The 21,933-nt window shown below is 40.3% G+C and overlaps 1 protein-coding gene across 4 annotated transcripts in view; it reads left to right on the top strand.

Moving 5' to 3' along the window:
* The window catches only part of POLD3 (DNA polymerase delta 3, accessory subunit), a 98,677-nt gene that overhangs the window by 73,274 nt on the left and 3,470 nt on the right, over positions 1 to 21,933 (top strand). For 2 of the 4 annotated variants that reach the window (XM_053670727.1, XM_037148686.2), the window contains 6 exons: positions 302 to 566; positions 1,168 to 1,240; positions 5,976 to 6,138; positions 10,978 to 11,084; positions 16,444 to 16,556; positions 17,658 to 17,736. In XM_053670727.1, the coding sequence (XP_053526702.1) occupies positions 302 to 566; positions 1,168 to 1,240; positions 5,976 to 6,138; positions 10,978 to 11,084; positions 16,444 to 16,556; positions 17,658 to 17,736 (800 nt within the window). The remainder of the gene's footprint in view (positions 1 to 301; positions 567 to 1,167; positions 1,241 to 5,975; positions 6,139 to 10,977; positions 11,085 to 16,443; positions 16,557 to 17,657; positions 17,737 to 21,933) is intronic. The other 2 variants (XM_053670728.1, XM_037148687.2) reach the window with 1 other exon arrangement.

The following is a 21,933-nucleotide window of genomic DNA, read 5'->3' on the forward strand; positions in this document are numbered from 1 at the left end:
TTAAGGTGCTTTTTTTAACAACAGGAATACTCAGTTTGGTATGGTATGGTCCATATCCTGGTTTTGATTTTCAGTCCTAGTTCTGTTACTAACTGTTGATAGATATCTAACCTGGGACACATCCCTGACTTCTCTACTACTTGTTTATCTGAATGAGAATTTTGCACAAAATTCTGAAATGTGTTCTAGTTCTACAATTTTCTTCTTTCATAGTATTTGACTTAGCAAGTGTTATATTGAAGAAGTGAGAGTTTGAAAATAAGGTTTGATGTTGACATCAAGGTAACATTTCTCTGCCTAGGTTTAGTGCTATACAATGTGCCGCTGCAGTCCCTAGAGCTTCTGCTGAAACTTCACCTTCTGAGAAGTTGGAGCAGTCGAATCATCAGGTGTCAAGTGAGACACAAGCCAATAATGAGTTGACCACCAATGGTTATGGCCCACCTAGCTCCAAACAGATTTCCCACCAACCTAAAGGAATTATGGGAATGTTCGCCTCTAAAGCTGCTTCTAAAACCCAAGAGGCCAACAAAGAAACCAAAACAGAAGTTAAAGAGGTAACAAATGTAAGTCTTCTTTAAAGATGTGCCTTTCAGCTCAGAATGGGTAACTAGACAGGCATTGATAGTTCTAGTGGTAGTAGTTTAAGTATATAAAGTTCAGATATTTAGTTCTGATTTTTATACTTTAGTGTGAATGCTTTAATTCTGGATATTCTCATCTGAAATAGTCTTTTTCCTTTTGATAATGCTTCTCACCAAGCCATGAGCTATTAAGTGGTGGAACCAGCATTCAAATTTACTTCTGATGATTACAGATGTAACGTTTTGGATGTTTTTCCCCATCATATATCATACTGCCTCTGATCTATTTTAATTCTGTCAAACTAAGTAGCTTTTAAATATACTGAAGAAAAGTTTAGACATATTCACAGATAATAATTGTATAAGAACTGTGATAATCTAAACTTTGGAGATTAACATCGATACTGGTGGGTCTGCATTTATTCTTATACCTCATGCACACACATTTTGGCGTGATTATATAAAGACCGAGCTGGTGTGACAGCATGCTCTGCTGTTAAAGAGATGTTTTTTGAGATTGCTACTTGAAGAGCAGCCTAAACACTAAGAAAAAACTTGTGTGTTTTCTTTTCTATGTTTTTAGGCATCTTCAGCGGGTAATAAGGTACCAGCAAAAGGGAATGTGATGAACAATTTTTTTGGAAAAGCTGCTATGAGTAAGCATGTTTTTACCTTCTTTGGACTATTAATGCATGAATGTTATTATAATAACTTATTACATATCTGAAGTGAAAGTCATTTTAACCATCTTAGGACACTACCTTGTAGTACTCCTCAATTCTAACATAAATTATCAATATATTGGTGAAAGGACCCAATCAGAACAGTGGATTTATGGGTGAGCTGGGTTCAGCCTAGATCCCTTGGAGTGTAGTTTACTATTCCTATTTTTACCTCCTGCCTTGAAAAGAGAATTGAATATTTGTTTCATTAAAGCTCTTGAAAAAACAAAGCTTTTGCCTGCCTGCCCTTCCTTCTTTCTTCCTTTCTTCCTTTCTTTCTTTCTTTCTTTCTTTCTTTCTTTCTTTCTTTCTTTCTTTCTTTCTTTCTTTCTTTCTCTAATATAATTTTTCTAAAGATTTTATTTCTAGAGAAGGGAAAAGGGAAGGAGAAAGAGAGGGAGAGAAACATCAATGTGTGGTTGCCACTTGCACCACACAGGGACCTGGCTCACAACTCAGGCATGTGTCCTGACTGGGAATGGAACCGGCGACCCTCTGGTTTGCACACCAGCAATCAATCCACTGAGCCACACCAGCCAGGGCTGTCCTTTAGTTATTTTTACAGGTTATTCACAGTAATAAACTAGACATCATTGTGAATTAGAAGTGCCTGGATAACACTGGCCATCTAAAAAATACCTCATTTATTTAAAAAAAGAAATTTAAATAAGAATTCTTTTGTACGTAAGGAACCAATAGTCACATATTTTCATACTTCTCACATCAAGTAAACATTCCCTGAGGGTATGCGGCAGAATACCAGGAAGAATGTAGGAGCCGCAGGATGATTATGGCAAACTTTCTTGGAGCATCGGTTTTATAAAGACTTTGTGGGGAGGCATTTTATTATGTGCCTTTGCAGGCAAAATTAGTCAGAATTGTGCTTTTCTGTGATGGTCAAATTGGTGGTTGGAGGAGGGGTTAGAGCGATAGTTTTTAATTTGCCATAAAAGCTATCAGAGAACATTTTTGTGTTCTGAAAGTATATGGAAAATTTGATGCTTTCAGGTTATTGGGAAGCACGATTGTATTTTTGCAAGCACAGTGAACAAGGAGGGCTCCCTGCTTCTGTGAAAACAGACCATGCTGATATCTCTGGCCTGTGCGGCTGGTACTGCTCCATTGTACCCAGTCGGACTGCGTGGTTTCTGGGCAGCTTTTTTTAAACGCATTTGTAACCTTAAAATCCTATGACATTTTGCATTATTGTTATTTTTAAAAGATTTTATTTATTTTTAGAGAGCGGGGAAGGGAGGGAGAAAGAGTGGGAGAGAAACATCAATGTGTGGTTGCCCGCTAGTGCACCTCCTACTGGGGACCTGGCCCGCAACCCAGGCATGTGCCTTGATTGGGAATTGAACTGGCGACCCTTTGGTTTGCAGACCGGCACTCAGTCCACTGAGCCACACCAGCCAGGGCTGAATTATTATTTTTAAAGTATGTGAGCTATGAATATTTGTTAATTAGAGAAAAAAATCAGCTTCTTTAAGAAAAAGCAAATGGCAGATGATGGTGCTGCTTCAGGAAAGGCCTGGAAATGGGTGGTAGAATCAAACTTTACAGAAATGTACACTTAATTTATTCAAATGTTATTTAGCAAATATTTGTTGAGCACCTACTCTACGCACTATTATGCGTTGGTGCTAATGGAGAAAAGGTACGTAAACAGGGTTCCTGCCCTCATGTCCCTTCTATTCTACTGGCAGAGAAACAAACATAAAAACAATGAAATAGTTAATGATTGTAATGTTAGGCAGATAATGCCTGCCTAATAAAGATTATTATAATAAAGGCAGGTGTTATCTGCCTATGTTATCTGAAACAGACAGAGAAGGAAAACCTGGGTAAAATAAAAGAAATGGCTTACAAAGTTGATTGTTTAACTTATTTTTTTCAAGGCTAAATGTTTAGACTTGAATTATGAATAGTTTTATAATACTATGAATAGTATTTAACACAAGGCAAGATCGTTGCAATGAAAATGAAACTTGAGAGTTAGATGAACAGAGATGATACAGAGACTCGAACCATTTACAACCTAGTGCTGGACAATAACAGGTGTTGGCAAGGATGTGGAGAAGTTGACCCTCATACATTGCTGTGGGGAATGTAAAATGAGATGCTGACTTTAAAAAAGTGTGGCAATACTACAAAAAGTTAAATCAGAGGCACCCACTCCCAGGTATCTACTCAAGAATTAAAACATGTATGCACATGTGCATAGCAGCGTTATTCATAATAGCTAAAAGGTGGAAACAAGCCATAGGTCCGTCACCTAACGAGTGGAATAACCAATGTGGTATATCCAGGCAATGGAATGTTATTTAGTCAAAAAAGAATGAAGTACTGGTACACACCACAACATGGATGAGCCTCAAAACATCATGGAAAGAAGCCAGAAAACAAAAGGCCATATATTGTTTGATTCTATTTATAAAAAATGTCTAGAGATTTGTCTAGGCAAATCTATAGAGACAGAAAGTAGATTACTGCTTATCAAGGGCTGGGAGTGATGAAAATGTCCTAAAATTACATATTGGTAATGGTTACACAAACAGAAACCACCGAATTGAACACTTTACCAGGGTAAATTTTATGATGTGTGAATTATATCTCAATAACAAAAACTTTAGTGCTTTTTAGGTTAAAAAAAATTGCAGCATTTGGTGACAGTTCATCATGTTATCTTTCTTTGCTTGAGGGGTTTCATATTTTCTTGAGTATAAAAATGAGATTAGTTTTAATTAGATAATACAAACATTGTAACTTGATCATTCAGGTAACAAGAAAACATGATTCAATTTTCCTTAACAGTCGCTTGATGAAGTTGTTGCAACAAACTACTTCTTACCAGGTAATTGGCCAATTGTAGTTTAATATATGTATAAATTGGAGTTCCCAAAATACTGTGAAACCAAGACAGAGAACAAAACTCTGCTGAATCTTCTGAACACTGGTAGTTTAGCTTAGGTCAGTTTTCTGAAATCGATCCCTGCACCTTTCCCCTCGTTGGTGTAATAGCCTCTCTTTCCTTAACCCATGAGGCAGGCGGGCACTGTTTGGAGGTTTTTTCTTCCCAATGATGTAATTTTGAAACAGATGCTAACAAAATGATATAAGTTATGTAATAGAATGCAGAATTTGCATAAACTTTAAAGATACACCTGCAGCCCTGGCTGGTGTGGCTCACTGGATTGAGTGCTGGCCTGCGAACCAAAGGGTTGCTGGTTCCGTTCCCAGTCAGGGTACATGCCTGGGTTTTGGGCCAGGCCCCCAGTTGGGGACCCATGAGAGGCAACCACATGTTGATGTTTCTCTCACTCCCTTCCCCTCTGTTGAAAAATTAATTAATTAAAAAAATATAATTGCACCTCAGAGAACTTTCTTTGGTTCACTCACTGACCCCTGGATTCCTTGGAGATACATGTTTACTCTCTCGTACAGTTTGGTGGAAAAGTTTGAAAAGTACTGATACTTGAGAACAGTGGTAGTGAATCACGGTGCAAGAGTATATAGCACCAGGCGGCTGGTGGACTCAGCCATTCAGACTTACCATTTAAGTTTTCAAACAATAAAGCATAAACAGATGGCATGTTATACTTTTATCTATCATCTATTCTTTCAAATAATATTTTATTTATAAACTGTTATACCAAGCTCTGTGTAACAGCCAAAAACTAAGATAGCAATCATTTTTTTCTGTACTGTAGATGGTTTAAGCTACTTTATCACACATAAGCAAAACTACTTATTGAAGAGCTTCTCGCTGTTTACAGCTTTCTAAGAGTATTATGTGACTTTCTTTGGGGAAAAACACCAAAACTGTCACTGAGTATAGCATACAATTCATACATATTTCTTCTATCACTCCTCAGATAGCAAGACCCATTCTGTTTAAGTTTCTTTGTCCCTTGCACTACACGTGGTTCTGTGTTTTCAGTGTGGTGTAGGGAAGGGGGAAGGCCTCTGAGGAATTAAACTGATTTACGTTCATAGTCCTGGCTCTTCTTTTCCTATCGGCGTTACCTTGGGTAAGTCGCTTAACCTCACACACTTGTCTCTTTTAATCCTTATGGTAATCTGGGAAATGTTGCTTGGTTTTTACAGAGAAGACTAGCTTTTAGATAAAAGAATGAATGAATTAGGGTTTGAACCAAACTTTTCTGATTCCAAAGCAGTCTTTCACTTGTATCATTAAGGTAGTAGATATTAAAGTATCCAGACTTGAAAAGATAGAATATGATAGAAAATAAAGTCTTAGTACAAATTTATGTTGTCACTCTTTGTAAGCTGTGTACTCCTGGGAGACATCTTTTGGTTATTCTTACTCTTAGTTTCCTCATCTAACAAATAAGAATGGTATACCGCATGAAGTTGTATTTGTTTTTTCCCTAAGCCTTGCCTTTGCTGTCATTTACCGTGTGGTCTGTGACATTACGGGGGATTATCGGGAGGCAGGAATGGAAACAGTTATAGCTACAGTGGGGGTGAGCGGGGAGCAATGTCCTTTGACTAGACCATAAGCTCTGTTGGGACTGGGACTGTTTTTTTAAATCCCGTAAGTCCCTGTTCCTAACATTACCTGGCACTTAATAGACTGTCGTCAGAGGAATGATAGATGGATATTGCACGATGGGATTATACATCCTCTGTTATACTTTATTTGTAGATAAACTTAAAGTCAATTTGGATTCAGAGCCAGCACTGAAAGAAGAAAAAATTGTGGAACAGCCTCCACTGTCTGTCACTGAACCAAAGCTGGCAGCCCCCACAGGCCTGAAGAAGTCCAGCAAAAAAGCAGAGCCTGTTAAGATGCAGCAGGAGAAAAAGAGGTAGGAAAATTTTGTCACTTGTGGGGGAAGAGTGTTTGCTGGGGTTGAGAAGGTCTGTTTGGGCTCCCTGACAGCGGGCAGTTTTCAGTTGAGCACTAAGTCCTGCTTAATGCCTCCGGGATACAGCTACAGGACCAGAGTGAGGAGAGAAGCTCAGATCTAATGAAGCAGAACTGGAGTCTGCATTTTACATCATTGAAAGCCCCAAGTCCATCTTTTGGGCCCCATTGATCCAAATTGATTATCTTTTCTCCTTTGCTTCATTTTAAATTTGTGGACATGGCATAAGTGTGCCTGATTGTGTGTCTGTTTTTCCCTTCAAATTGCAAATGAAGGGTTACACTTTCCAGTCAAATTTAGGAGAAGAAGTTCTTTGTTTTCTTTTTATATCAATGAGTTTATTTTTCAAGTGGTAAAATGTAATTAGAAAAGAAAATAAAAAGCACACAAGTTGTTAAAAATGGATCCAGGAATTTGAGACACTACCTCATAGTTGGTAGGAGTCAGTTTGTTGAAAGAAATTCTAAAGGGCACTGTCAGCACTGATAGGCCCAGAAATGCCGGGCTTCTGTGGCGAGGCTGGGGATGCTCTGCCAGCAGGACATCGACGGGAGGCTGACGGTTCAGAGGGTCAGGGCTCTGTCCAGTGGGGCTCCCCTCCTGGGAACGTGAGATGCGGACGGATTAAAGTGTCCCGACTGTGGGTGCAGCGCTCATTGTTGGTGGTTATCGCCAAGAATGCTTCAGTATTTCAGCACATAGTGTAATGTTAACTGTGTATTTTTAGTATATGCCTTTTACCAGGTGGAGGAAGGTGTTGAATTTTGGCAGTTACTTTTTCTGCATTTATTGAAATGATTACACAGTGTTCCAGTTAAGGTAGTGAATTACATTGATTTGTTTTCAAATGTTAAGCCAACCTTGAATTCTAGGATAAACTCCCAGTTGGTTGCTATATATTATTCTTTTTATATAGTGCTATATTCTATTTGTTAATATAAGGATTTTTTACCTCTACATTTACAAGGACTGTGGATTAGTTATTTTCTTTTCTAAAAACTATATTTTATTGATTATACTGTTACAGTTGTCCCAATTTTCTCCCCTTGTCCCCCTCTGCCCAGTACCCCCATTCCCTCCACCAATCCCCCCACCCCTAGTTCATGTCCGTGGGTCATGCATATAAAGTTGTTTGGCTACCCCATTTCCTATATTGTTCTTAACATGCCCCTGACTATTTTGTACCTACCAATTTGTACTTCTTAATCCCTGTACCTTTCCCCTCCTTCTCCCCTTCCCCCTCCCATGTGTTAACCGTCCGAAAGATCTCCATATCTATGATTCTATTCCTGTTCTGCTTGTTTGCTAAATTTTTTTTTTAGATTCAGTTGTTTGATAGTTGTGAATTTGGTGCATTTAAATGTTCATATTTTTTATCTCCTTTTTCTGATATAATTCCCTTTAACATTTCATATAATAATGGCTTGGCGGCCATGGCTGGAATGGTTCAGTGGATTGAGTGCTGGCCTGCAATCCAAAGGGTTGCTGGTTCAATTCCCAGTTAGGGCACATGCCTGGGTTGTGGGCCAGGTCCCCCAGTAGGGGGCACGTGGGAGGCAACCACACATTGATGTTTCTCTCCCTTTCTTCCTCCCTTCCCTCTAAAAATAATAAAATCTTTTTAAAAAATGGCTTTGTGATGATGAACTCCTTTAGTTTTACCTTGTCTTGGAAGCACTTTATCTTCTCTTCCATTCTAAATGAAAGCTTTAGATAGAGTAACCTAGCTGGATAGAGTAACCTAGGTTATAGGTCCTTCCTTTTCATCGCTTTGAATACTTCTTGCCAGTCCTTCTTACCTGCCAAGTTTCTTTTCAGGAATCAGCTGACATTCTTATGGGAACTCCTCTGTAGGTAACTCTGCTATTCTCTTGCTACTTTTAAGATTTTTTTCTTTAACTTTTGGTATTTTAATTATGATGTGTCTTGGTGTGTTCCTCTTTGGGTCCAACTTGTTTGGGACTTTCTGTGCTTCCTGGACTTGTATATTTATTTCCTTCACCAAATTAGGGAAGTTTCTTTCATTATTTTTTTCAAATAAGTTTTCAATTTCTTGCTCTTCTTCTTCTTCTGGTACCCCTATGATTCACATGTCGGTATGTTTTAAGTTGTCCCAGAGGCTCCTTAGCCTATCCTTGTTTTTTTGTTTTGTTTTTGTTTTAATTTCTTTTTTCTTCCTGCTGTTCTGATTGAATGCCTTTTCCTTTGTTATGTTCCAAATCATTGATTTGATTCTCAGCTTCAACCACTCCACTGTTGGTTCCCTGTAGATTTTTCTTTATTTTCTGTAATTAACCATAATTCCTGCCTGGGTCTTTTTTATGCTGTTTAAGTACCCACTGAGTTTCTTGAGCATTCTGATACTCATTGTTTTGAACTCTGCATCTGATAGGTTGCTTATCACCATTTCGTTTAGTTCTTTTTTTGTTCTTTCAATTGGGCCATATTCCTTTGTCTCCTCAATTTGGCAGCCTCCCTGCATTTGTTTCTGTGTATTAGGTAGAGCTGTTTTGACTCCTTGTTTTAGTAGCATGGCCTATTGTAGAAAAGTACACCTATAAGTTGTATTAGGTGGAGCCTTAGGTAATTGCCAGGGTGAGGCAACCTGTGTCACTGTTATGTAGCTCTGTGTTGGGGATTGCTGGAGAGGGGACTGTGCTACTGCCTGGCATCGGGAGTTTTGCCCAGGAGGATGCTGTCTCTCCCAGCATTTGTCCCATTGCCAGTCACTTCAGTTTCTCCCTGTGGCACTGGTGCCCTTTCAGCTGTTGCCCTGGTGCTGAATCCCAGAGGGGGTGCGTCTGCATAAATCCTGAGTCTGTAGCAGGTCCTTCAAGAGGAGTCTCCTCAGATCCCACCGTTTCTTCTGCTGCCTCAACCCCCACTGGTTTTTATAGCCAGAAGTTATGGGGACTTAACTTCCTGGTGCTGGATCCCTGGGCTGGGTAGTCTAGTGTGGGGCTGGGATCCCTTGCACCCCGGGTAGACCCCGATTTGTATCCACTGAACGTGGTGTGGGACGGCCTGTTCTGTGTCTCCATGCTTCCCAGGCCACTCCACCTCTCTGCGTGTCTCCGCACCACCACCCCTCCTACCTCGCTGGATGAATGTGGTGTCTTTAAATCCTTAGTTGTCATACTTCCATTCAGCTTGATTTTCTGATGAATCTGGATGATATTTGTTCTGTAGTCTAGTTGCAGTGTTTACTGTAGTTGTTCAGGGAGGCGAAGTGTCTCCATTTACCTGCACCTCCATCTTGACCAAAAGTCAGTTATTTTCTTTTCCAGTAACACTAATCAGATTTCGGTATTAGAGTTATACTAACTCTTTAAAATTAGTTGGGAGAAACTTGCTCTTTCTGTGTGTTATGTATTAAAAGTTTGATAAAATTCACAAGTGAATCTGAGCTTGGAGTTTTCTTTGTGGAAAGGTTTTTGGGGTTTTTTGTGTGTTTTTTTAAAATTAATTTTATTTAACTGGAGCTCTTCAGATTTTCTCATTCGTTTTGGGTGAGTTTGATTGTGTTTTTAAAGGAATTTGTTTCACCTGTGTTGTTGAGTTTATTGGCTTAAAGTTGTTCATACTATGGTCTTATTCTTTGAGTATCTGTAGTTACTACTACAGATTTCATTTTTTCATTCCTAATATTAGTAATGCATATTTTTGTTTTTTAATCAGTCTTGCCAAAGGCTTGATAATTTTATTAATCTTTTCTCCAGAAATAATGGCTTTTAGCTTTGTTAATTTTCTTTATTGATTTCTGCTACTTATTATTTTCTTCTACCTATTTTGGGTTTATGTTTTTGTAGTTTAAAGTAAAAAAATAAGAACTAGTAGTTAAAGTTACATAAGAAATAAAGTACTTGAAGATAAAAATTATGTCTCTAACACACAGTAGGCCCTTGATAAATTATTTGGTTGGCCAAAAAGTTCATTTAAAAAAAAAATTCAGATGGTTCTAGTAGCTCTTAGTCATTTTTAACTTCATTTGAAACAATTTCGTTAGGTTGTATTGTGGCAGTCACATCAGCATGCATTTATCAAAACTGGTGAATTTTTGTATAGCCATTTTAATGTCGAAGATGGAGAAAATATGCAACATTTTCAGTTTATTATGCTTTATTATTCTAAGAAAGGTAAAAATGTAACAACAACAAAAAAAGATTTGTGCAGTGTATGGAGAAGGTGGTGTGACGACCGAACGTGGTCACTAGAATCACCTCGAGGTCTTGTATCTGCGCCTTTGCTCATATTGCTTTTTCTCTTTAAAATACGTATCCCTTTCCCATCTGGTAAACTTCTACTTAGCTTTTAAAGGTTTCAGGTAAAACTCATGTTCCACAACATTTGCCCAGTACAGTTCGTCACATCGTCACAGAGTTAGTGGTGTCTGTCCGTTTTTCTAGTCAACGCTCCTGGAGAACAGTGTTTTCTTGATGTTTACAGCCCTAGTGTTTAGCGAAGAGCCTCATGTATGTAGGAAGTAGCTGCTTACTTAATTCTTGTTGAATCATTGAAAGGCCGTAGGGGAAGTAGGAATTTAGAAAGATTCTCGGTAACCTGGTGGTGCTTTCCAGTGATCTACAGAGAGCTAAAGAAAATTTTTATTCTGGTCACCCCATGAAATAACCTACTTATTTGTGGTTAGTTAACCTTAAAAAGAATCCTTATTAGTAGTCTACTTTGACTTTTATATCCTCTGGAATTAAGACCATGAGTTATGAATACTTATAATTTTATTTTGTGTAACACGCTTAACTTTTTCCCGGATGGCTGCAGGGGGAAGCGAGTGGAGCTCTCTGATGACGAGACAAAAGAAACTGTCAGCATGAGGAGAAAGAGGAGGAGAGTCAAACTCCCCGAGTCTGACAGCAGTGAAGATGAAGGTGGGTGTCGCTGTCACTTTTTGGCTAGTGGGATTGTCTGTCAGTTCAGGCTGCCATAACAAAAATACCATCGATTGGGTGGTTTGAACAACAGAAATTCATTCCTCACAGTTTTAAAGGCTGAGAATCCAAAATCAAAGAACTGGCTGATTCGATTCTTGGGCAGAGCTCCCTTCCTGGTTTGCAGAAGGACGCCTTGTTTTGCTCTGTCCTCATGTGGCAGGAAGAGAAATCTCCTTTCTCGTGTCTCTGATAAAGGCACTAATCTCATCCATGAGGGTTCTACTCTCATAACTCAATTACTTCCCCAAATTCCCTCTTCAGAGTACCAGCACGTTAGGGATCGGGGCTTCAACATATGAATTTGGGGGAAACATTCAGTTCACTGCAGGAGTCATTTCCTGCTCTGATGCTCAAAGAGCTAATTAGTGATTTATTATGGGTCACTACGACTCTGGTAGTCCTAGCACTGAGACACGTACGGCACCTGTTTCTGTTTAAAATCTGCTTTAGCCTTTTGACCAGAACTGTGATTTTTTGGTAATTTGCCAAAGTAACACACAAAGAGAAAGAACATAAGGATTATTAACATATTGTCAAAGACCTTAATTATTTAACTTTTTTAAAATTTTGTTTTTCAATTAGTTTACATTCAGTATCAGTTTGTATTGGTTTCAGGTGTATAGCCTCGTGGTCAGGCAGCAATGTACTTTACAAAGTGTTCCCCTGATATTTCAAGTACCCACCTGGCACCATGCATAGTTATTACAATATTGACCCTATTCCCTGTGCTGTACTTTACATCCTCGGGACTGTTCTGTGACTGCCAGTTCGTAGTTATTAATCCCTTCACCGTTTTCACCCAGCCCCACTCCCACCAGCCCTCCCAACTGTTTTCAGTTTTGTTCATTTATTTTGCTCTTTAGATTCCACATATAAGTGAAATCATATGGCATTTGTCTTTCTCTGTCTGACTTATTTCACTTAGCATAATGCCCTTCAGGTCCACCCATGCTGTTGCAAATGTTAAGATTTCGTTTTTTATGGCCGAGTAATATTCCGTAGTATAGATGTATGACAACTTTTTTTAGCCACTCATCTATTGATGAGCACTTGGGTTGCTTGTAGGGGTGCACATATTCTTTCAAATTAGTAATATTTTGGGTTTCTTTGAATATATACCCAGAATGGAATTGCTGGGTCATGAGGCAGACCCATCTTTAGTTTTTTGAAGAACCTCCGTGCTGTTTCCCCAGTGGCTGTACCCGTCTGCATTCCCACCAGCAGGGCAAGTTTGTTGATTGATGAGGCCATTCTGACAGGTGTTGAGGTGCTGTCTCGTTGTGGTTTTAATTTGCATTTCTCAGATGATCAATGATGTTGAGCATCTTTTTCTATGTTGGCCATCGGTGTGTCTTTTTTGGAGAAGTGTCTGTTCAGGTCCTCTACCCATTTTGTAAACGAAAATTCCCAAGTGTGTTGACAAAAGAACCATCAAGGAACATTCTGACCAGTTAAGAGTTGAGAAATGGAGGCAACTCTACGCAGACTCATGGGAAAATAACTTGGGAATATTTGTTAATTGGAACAGTCTTACCTATATCGAACCAGGAAAAGAACTTAGGGAAGATTCTGGAAAAGTCTTTGAAGCCATGAGCCTAATGTACATTAGAAAGGCAAGCTAGCCACTCTGGTATTGTCAGTGAAGCAAGCAGCTCTGTGTCGAGGAGTTACTGTGGTTGACCGAACGCTCATGACATACTTCTGAAGTACTCTCTGAAATTCCGACCCGTAGCACACAAAAATCGTACCCATGGGTGATTAGGAATATGAGTGGGCTTATTTAGTTTGGAAAGGAGTGAGAAGAAATGGGATAGAGACGGACAGCCTATAGTAATAGATGATGTAGAGCAGAGACTCTCAGATTTTTTCCTCTGGCAAAGATAATTTTTGGCATCTGACTAAATTTATAAACCTTGGCCATTTTACACCTAAATTTCTTTGTCTCGAAGCCAGTGGGATTTTATTTTAAACCTTTCTACAGTCTCTAACACATTGTTTTATTTCTGTTACACTGAATATGTGCTGTTAGTTTAGGATATTGTCGTAAGCCTAAAGTTAGCAGATCAGCATCAGGAGTGGAGGAGATGGCAGGGACTTTGGGGTCAGACAGAGTGAGTTTAAATCTTACCTCCACCACTTGCTGTGTGACACGTTAGATTAGTTCTTCAGTTCCTCGTTTTCTCATCCCTAAAATGGGGAGGTCACTAGAAACTGGAGGCTTTTTATGAACATCGAGTAAGATGACGTGTCCTAAGTGCCGAGACAGCACTTGACAGAGACCAGGTTTCCTCATTATTCCCCCACTTTTCCTGGTGAGCTGTTCAGTAAGTAGCAGTAGTGAGTACATTTGCAGTGCCTCCTCTCAGGAAATTCCCGTCAACTTCGGATCCTTAACTCTCTGCTGAGGAGACTGTTCCTTTGTCCCCTCCCTGAGAGTCGTAAGCGCCTTTAGCAATCCTGTGCACTCTCTCTGTAAAGCAAGACAAGGCTGGACCCCAAAAGAAGTAACGTTAAGAAGGATCTGCATTGCTAGGAAGAAATTGTTTAACCAGTATGTTTAAGTCTTTGTTAACATTTTCAGGCCTTGCAGACTGCTTCTACAGAATGGAAGCAGATGACTCCCTATGAAGGTTAAGACAGGTAGCAGAAAAATTTCCTGGATGCTAGGAATGATTTCCAGGAATTCTAATTACCAGTCTCTGCCAGAAAGTTCTGATAAACAGTGGTTACCTTGCTGGGTCCCTGCAATTAGCTTTACCACAGCGGTGTTAGTCTGCTCCCTGAGGGAAGTGATATTTCACTACCCGAGTGATTCACATCTGTACAATTGCAAATTTGTTACAAATGTACAGAGTGGGGCAAAAGTAGGTTTATAGTTGTGAGTACAAGAAACACAGAATTTATTCTTGTATTTATTTATTTATTCTATTATTTCCCATATAAACAACTGGAAAGCTGCTTTCACCCTGCCCTGTGTTTAAATTACACCAGTGCACCAAGTGTTCCGTGTGTTTATGTCACTGAAGGTGTTTTTGAGGGATGATGATGTATGGGCCCGATAAGAAAGACTCAGACAGACGGGGATTCTAGCATGTGGATGGGGGCAAGTTTCGTGTTTTTTTTAAGTCTCTTTGAATGAACCTCAGTTGTTTAAAACAAATAATAGTGATAGTAATAATGACTTTGTGGGATTGTTATGAGCATGAATGATTAATGTTTGTAAAGCCCAGAAAACTAGTTGTTTCCCCTATTCTTTCTTAAAGCATTTAATTTTTTAAAAAATTTTAAACAAAGTAGTACCTATGTACAATTTCAAAATCAGATAAAATGAGTTTTATAATAGATAGTAACCTCTCCTATCTGACTTTTCTGATTGATGCTTCTTGTCAAATTTCTCCATCTGCCTTCCATCATCTAGCAATTGGTTGAAATTTCTTAGTCATTAAGAGAAATTTCTTAGTCATTCCTTTGCTCCTCTTCTGCTCTTGTCCTTGGTGTGGGGGGAAGGGATTTGCAACATTTAACTACTTTAACATTATAATGTTTTTCTCTGGGGGGGTGGGCAGGGAGGTATATGCTGAATCTTTCTTGACCAAGAAGCCCCTCATCCTGAATTTAGCTCAGAAAATGATTTTTCCTTTTATTAAAAAAATTTATTACTGTGCGCTCAATGCCAAGGAAACCACGGCACCTCTGCCTCTGTGGAGCTCAGAGTCTGGAGGGGGCTCTGGATGAAAGACAGTCCCGTACATTGTGGGGGAAGGCGTCTTAGAGGGTGCCCCTGAAATTGTGTTTCCCTTGCATAAATGGTTACAGAACTGGAAGTAGAGGAAGTACTCCTGGGTTTATTACTGAGTACTCAAAATTCCTTTTCTTTGGCTTCCTCACTGCCATATTCCACTGTAACATGATTATGACACAGCTTTCTTAATAGCTGTACTCTTAGAACAAAAATGGGTGCTTGGGTCTGTGGTTTAACTTTGCTTGTGCGAGCACCCATCAGGTTCTGGCCTCCCAGAGCTGGGTTAATAGATGGACCACTTTCTGGTCACGTGTCTGTCTGTCTCTTGTGTCCCAGGGCTCACAAGGTTTGGGGCCTATTTCATACTTGGAATGTATAATTTATTGTTTCGTCCTGGCTCTTGTGCTGCTTCACCTCTTTAGGTCATTTGGCCTTGAACCCTCCACTGTCATAATTTTTAACACTGACCTAATCAATTGGGAGGGTTTCAGATCCAAGACTTGTGCTAAGAATGTGAATACAGCCAGGAGATTCAGGGAGCAGGTGTGGCTCAACAGCCACCCAGCCCCTTGACCAGCAGTTTCTTTGCTAATTAAGCAATAGGGCAGCTGAGGATTTTCACTCCCCCTCATGGGCCTGAAGACCACTGTTAACGGAACTACGCAGAAACAATGGGATCACTCTGGTGATGCTCTCTTCTCGGTGATACTACGCCCACAGCAATGTTTCTTTCCTAAAAGTGTTCTCTGTGTAAAACAAGCCTCGACGGTGGGGCCATCACTAGAAATAGTTCCCATGCAACATATTAAGCAGGTCTTAGTTGTTGGAGGTGTAATTAGGATCATTTCGAAAATGATCTCCCCAAAGTGTATGCTCTTAACATCCACTGGAAAGTTTCAGTCCGACAGGCATCTCGGGTGATTGCACATGACCCTCAGACCACAGTCACAAAGACCCTGGCACAGAGCATTTGGTATAGTCTTCGATTATCTCCACTTACTTGATCTTCAGAGAAAATGTCTGGTCCTAAATGGTAAGGGAGCATGGGACAGTCGGAGTAGTGAGGCCGAGGAAGCAGACCTGGGTTTAAACCCTTCTGCCTCAGCTGCATGCTCTGACCTTGTCAAGTTATCCTCTCTGGACCTCTGGTTACTCAGTTCTAATCTGTGAATAATATGTGTCTCTCAGGGTTGTTTGAGAATAAAGAGAAACAGTGTAAGCGATGAACATGACCCATGGTGGGTGATCGGTGGGTACTTATAAAACAATTTCATGTCCTAACTTATCTGTAAAATACAAAGTTTAGCTAAGATAATCTCTAAGGCACATTCTAGCTCTAATAATTTTCAATTCTCTAATTTTCTTTGTATAAAGTTATAAGCTGTATATTTTATATATGTGTAGAGATATATATAACTGTAGGGTCCTTGGTTGTCATGAATTACTGCCTACGAAATATCCTTTGCTGGACATGGAAACTTAGCCAGTGGAGAAGGCGACGTACCAGATGGTGCGGTCGTGGCTCTCTTTTCTAAGCCTGTTTCATAATTTCAGTCATACCAGATTCTCCTGGGGCTTATGAAGCTGTGTCGCCATCCCCACCTCCTCCTGCGTCTCCCCCTCTTGACCCAGCACCGAAGACTGAACCAGAGCCTCCTTCTGTCAAGGTACAGCTTTACGGGAATGGTTGCCTTTCCACGTGTTCCTCTTCACCCAAGGACCTAAAACTACTGTTAAATCTGTTCTCTGCTGTGTGCTTCACAAATGCCAGTAGATGGCTCTTGTCTCATTCTGCTGTCTTATAGGTCATAAGAATGGACACTCCCTAGCTTCTCACGTGAAGTGAGATTTCAGCCGTAGGCCAGTTTCAGGAAGGTGGCCAGGGCGGATCCTGGGAGCCAATTCTGCTACCCAGTTCCCCTTGGAATTGTGCAAAATGATGTCTTGCCTGCATCAGAACAGTGTGTGAAAGATATAAAACAAACAACTTATACATGTTACACTCCTGCAATAGAGCTGGAGGAGAACAGCTGGCAACAAATTGAGAAGTTAGTTTTAAGAGATCTTTAGCTGCATCTTGTCTACATCTGTTAGGGCAGAAAATAAAGAGTTGAGAAGATGGGTGCTGACAAGTTTCTTTTTCCTTTATAAGTATCATTTTCCTGAATTCATTGTATTAAGACTGTCATTTACACTTTGTGTTGATTTCTTCATCAGCCAAAGAGCAGATGGGATTAAAGACCAGTGGCAATAAAAGGAAAGTAATCGTCAGTGTGAGACTAGATTAGATGGACGTCATGTTGCAGTGTCAAGGCTGAAAGCAAATATCTACAGCAAGGGCAGATGCCCTGGAAACCTCTAGTCTGGTTCAGGCCCCTTCCCTGTGAGCTCCCATAATACCTGCCTCGGCCCTCTAGGAAAGCCTCCATCGCGGTGGTCTGCTTTCCTTGCCTCTTCTCCACCGAGGTTCTTGTTCTGTTGGTCTTTTTAACCCATGGTGCCTGCACTGCTTAAGTGAAGTATGTTGCCGAATGAACACAGGTTGTTTGCTCAACCTGTTACTTTTCTCACAATGACATGCAAGCCTGCACACACGCTGAGCACACCTCACCTGTGTGGTAGGCTGGTCCTCCTAAAGGAGCGTGTAAATTCCTCACTCAGCTGTTTTTATCATCACAGCGTATTGGAGGTTGATTGTTATAAATTAAAAAGTTTATTTTTCTCTGGTTTTATTGGTTGCCTTAATATTGTAACCTCTGATCTTTTAGCTCGTAGGTGGAGAAAACAAAAGAAAACGAAAGCGTGTGCTGAAATCTAAAATGTTTCTGGATGGTGACGGCTGCATGGGTAAGAAAAACTGGGGGCTCCCAGTCCAGAGGGAGTTATTCCCATAGAGAGGCACCTTTATAGAGGACGTGCCTCCCACTTTTGTGTGCAGGTGACTTGCCCCCAGGTGATGCCTTGCTGCTTCTGTGGCCCACACTTGTGTTCCTCTACAGCGTAGAGGCCACTCCAGCTGAAGTTAGAACACCCGGCTCTTGTTTGGACCACACGCTATAAAAACAAGCTTTAAGATTGCAGATAAAAGTTATGTCGCCTCATGTGGGGAGTTTCTAGGTCTGCGGAATAAAGGTGGTGTTTCCGTTTTGTGGCGTTATGGTGAAGGTTCAGGTGAGGTGATGATATGTCTAAACACTCTCTCAAAATGAAAATCATAATACCAACTAAAAATGTTATCGTGGATGTTGACAAATATTTGTCTTTCTTAGAGGGGTCATTTTATACATAGGAACAGTGGAAAAGAAGCCCCTACTGATGATTAGGTGGAAGAGAGTGTCATGAGTCTTTGGTATTTTGTCCCGTTTGTCCCTCGTGGAGTTTGACTCTTTCACATCACTTCCTTGGTGTGCCCTGTTAGTAGGCTGTGTTAGGTACAAGCATGTGCTTTTAATGGGGGCTTATTGGGGAACAGAATTTAGGCTTTGAAACAACCTAAGTGTCTTTTGACAGATGAGTGAGTGAATAAAGAAGTTGTGTGTGTGTGTGTGTGATGGAATATTATTTAGCCATTAAAAAGACAAACGAAGAAATCCTGCTGCACGTGACAATAAGGATGGACCTTGAGGGAATTGTGCTAAATGAAATAAGTCAGAGAAGGTGACAAGGCCTGCATGATCTCATGTATACCTGTAGAACCTTAAAAAAAAAAAAAGCAACTCATGCACAAAGGGATGAGATTTGTGGTTACCAGAGACAGGGGATGGGATAACAGTGGCCCAAAGGTGCAAACTTGTAGTGACAAGATACGTAAGTGCTCGGGATGCATGTACAGTGTGGTGGCTGTGGTTAACACCGATGTGTGATGCGCATGAAAGTAAAGAATATATATGAAGAGTTCTCTTCACAAGGAAAAAAAAATTTTCTTTTTATTGGGTTGGCAAAAAAAGTTTTAGTTTTTTCTATATGATGGCTCTAATAGTGGTTGGTTCTGTTTAATTTCATTCAACACAAATTAGGTCGTATGGTGATACCTGTGCATTAAAAACACTTTACAAAGTGAATTTTTGAGCATCCATTTTAATATTAAGGATAGAAGAATATACGCAACATTTTTGGCATGTTATGCTTTATTTCAAAAATGTAAAAACACAACTGAAATGCAAAAGTAGATTTATGCAGTGTATGGAGAAGGTGCTCTGATCAAATGTGTCAAAAGTGGTTTGCGAAGTTTCTTGGTTCTATTGACATTTTGGCCAAATAACTCTTTGCTGAGGGGCTGTCTTATGCATTGGAAGATGTTTGGCAGCACCCCTGGCCTCTGCCCACTAGAAGCCAATGGTGGGAGATAGTTGACATACTCAGAATATCCAAATCAATAACATTATTGTTGAAAATGAAAATGCATCTTTAATTTTATGGGGAAAAATCATACAGCCATTCTGGCCAACCCCACATTTATATGAGATGATGGACGCTACCTCCTGCTAAAACTTAACAGCAGTTATCATTTCATTATATGTGGAGGTCAAACCACTGTGCCCTACACCTGAAAACTTCGACAGTGGTGTCCTTCAATTACATCTAATAAAACCAGAAAAATATATTTAGCACTTTTAAAAAACGAATTCAGGCTTTGAGCCATTGCCTGATTCTTGAGCCATGTTTTGGCTTTTGCCTTTTCCACTGTGGAAGCAGACTTGCGTGGGGTCTTCCGGGGTTGGGCTGGAGGCCTGGCGGGAAGCCCCAACACTGGTCAGCGTTTCTGTGTTGACAGAGTTGTGGGTTTAGCCCTCAACCCGCTCTTTAGTTGGATTAGCCCATCACTGTCATTTCTTCTTTCCTGTCACACCTGCCACAGCACAGCTGACCTAGAGAAGTATTTTTTCCCCTTTCTTGACTTTCCTTTTCTTGTTCAAACCTTTGTCTTAAAAATACTAACTGAAGAATCAGTTTTTCCTAGGCAATGTGGTTGTTAAAACCAGTGAAGACACCTTATCAGCTGCGAGCCTTGTCCCATTTTCCCTCCCACTCTTCCAGAAAGGCCTCTGACACTTTAACTGCAGCATGTGATTTGGGGGGTAAACTCCCTTACATGTGGAAACTCTGTCTTTGGTGCCAGATTTAATGTGAGCCTATGAGTTCTGGACTTTGAGTAGTAGTCTGTTTTGCTTTGTTTTGAGTCTTCTAATAGTGCATTTCCAAGCATCTTAGTTTGACTGTTGGTAGTAAGTAACATGTATTTTCTGTTGAGATTCTTATTTTTTTCTTTTAAATATAAGAGGACAGAAGCATCAGTGCTAGGTGGTTTTTTTTCCCTTCAACCCTCCCCCCCCAAAAAAAAAAAAAACCTGTCACATACATGTTTGTGAGAATTCTTTGGGAATTTGTGGCTAATTACCTATTTTGTTCAAAACACAGTCCTCAAGCTGTGGCCAGGTGTGGTGTGGGGGCATTTTCGCAGTCCTGTCTCCAGACAGGACTATTAAGAGCCTTGGATGCAACAATGAAAACTGTGCTCACATAGCAGTTTTTTTTGTTTTTTTTTTTAAGGTTTTTAGTCCAAGCTCACCCTAATGAATCTTGGCTCCTGTTACCAACAAAGGAGTTCTGCTTTCCTCTCTCTGCTCACACTGTTCCAGATGCATGGGCACAGCAGTCTTGCCCTGTCCTGTGCTGGGTCAGGGCTGGTCTGTGGGTTTAAAAAGCGGATCCTTTCCTTTCTGTGAGTTTGCTGCAGAGACTGGGGACCGGGACCCTGAGTTGGTGGTGGGCTTCTAGACAGGGTGGGTTTCTCAAGCAAAACAGTTGGTGGGAAAGAATCCTGATGTTACCCAGGCAAAATGAACCTTTTTAAATGGCATCCCAGAAAGGTGACATGTTTTCAGCTAAAATAATGATTCTGTATTTTTACATTGAAATGGCCTTTGTCCTGTAGTTTGAAGTAGCTACAGCTTTGCATATAGAAAATGCTCCTTTTGGTACACAAAGTGCGCTGCTTAAGAAATTTTGTTAGTGCTGCTGTGACTGGTTTAACTTCCCCCTCCTCCAATGCACTGCACAAAATTGGCGATGAAACAACCAGTGGTTTTAGTAGTAAGTAATGAAATAATGAGTTAATTGATGCCAGGCAGCCACTTGAACACAGAATATATCTCATGAAGGAAGGAGCAAGTCTCTTCCACCAATTAGTAAGTTGTTGCTTTTCTGTGGCTATAGATGGCTCTTCAGACCTCCCTCAGACTTTGAGATGCTGAGTAACTAACAGCTCATAAGTGTGTCCAGTAATCCAGTTGCAGAATTCTTTTGAAGTTGCAGACAAGATGGTAGGGGTGGTGTTATGGATCATAATTGCTGAGCTATTAATAGGTATTTCAAGGAAATTCCCTAAATATCTCAGCATTTCTCACACTTAGCTGAGGATATATGCATTACTTGAAGATCTTGCTAAAATTCAAATTCTGATTCAGTGGGCTGTGGGTATGCCCTGCGATTCTGCATCTCTAATAAGCTCATGGGAGAGTAATGCCCTCTGGCCTGTGGAGCAAAGGTGAATAGGAAGACCTTCGAGAACACTTAATATTTGGATCCAAAAAGCGCCCCTATTTTATTACAGAAATCTTATTACAAAATCATAAGCTTGTAATTCTGTAACATAATTATCACTCAAGCACACAGTATGACATTTTAGGTGAAGTGTTCAAATTAAAACCATAAATTATTACACCCATATTATTACTCTACCAACCACACTCAAGCAGGAGTTACTTCTGCCAGACCCTGTATATTTAACACTTATCAGTGTCTTTAGCCTGTAAGTTGGCAGGAGTCAGCAAATTCTAGGCTCTTGAGAGTAATGACAAATCCTGGGAACTCTTAGGGAGGAGGGGCTGTTAATTATGCAACCTTAATGGCATTGGAGGGAATGGGGTGCAGGCACGCTCCAGTAGCGGTAGCCAGTTGCCCTCCAGCATGACCATTGCTAGGGAAAAAACAGCATTGGAGGGGCTGTCCAAAAATTACTGGGAGGGTTGGGGGGAGGAAAAG

The sequence above is a fragment of the Artibeus jamaicensis genome, unplaced genomic scaffold (genome assembly GCF_021234435.1).
Source record: "Artibeus jamaicensis isolate MK-2021 breed Jamaican fruit bat unplaced genomic scaffold, CSHL_Jam_final contig_64, whole genome shotgun sequence".
Classification (NCBI taxonomy): domain Eukaryota; kingdom Metazoa; phylum Chordata; class Mammalia; order Chiroptera; family Phyllostomidae; genus Artibeus; species Artibeus jamaicensis.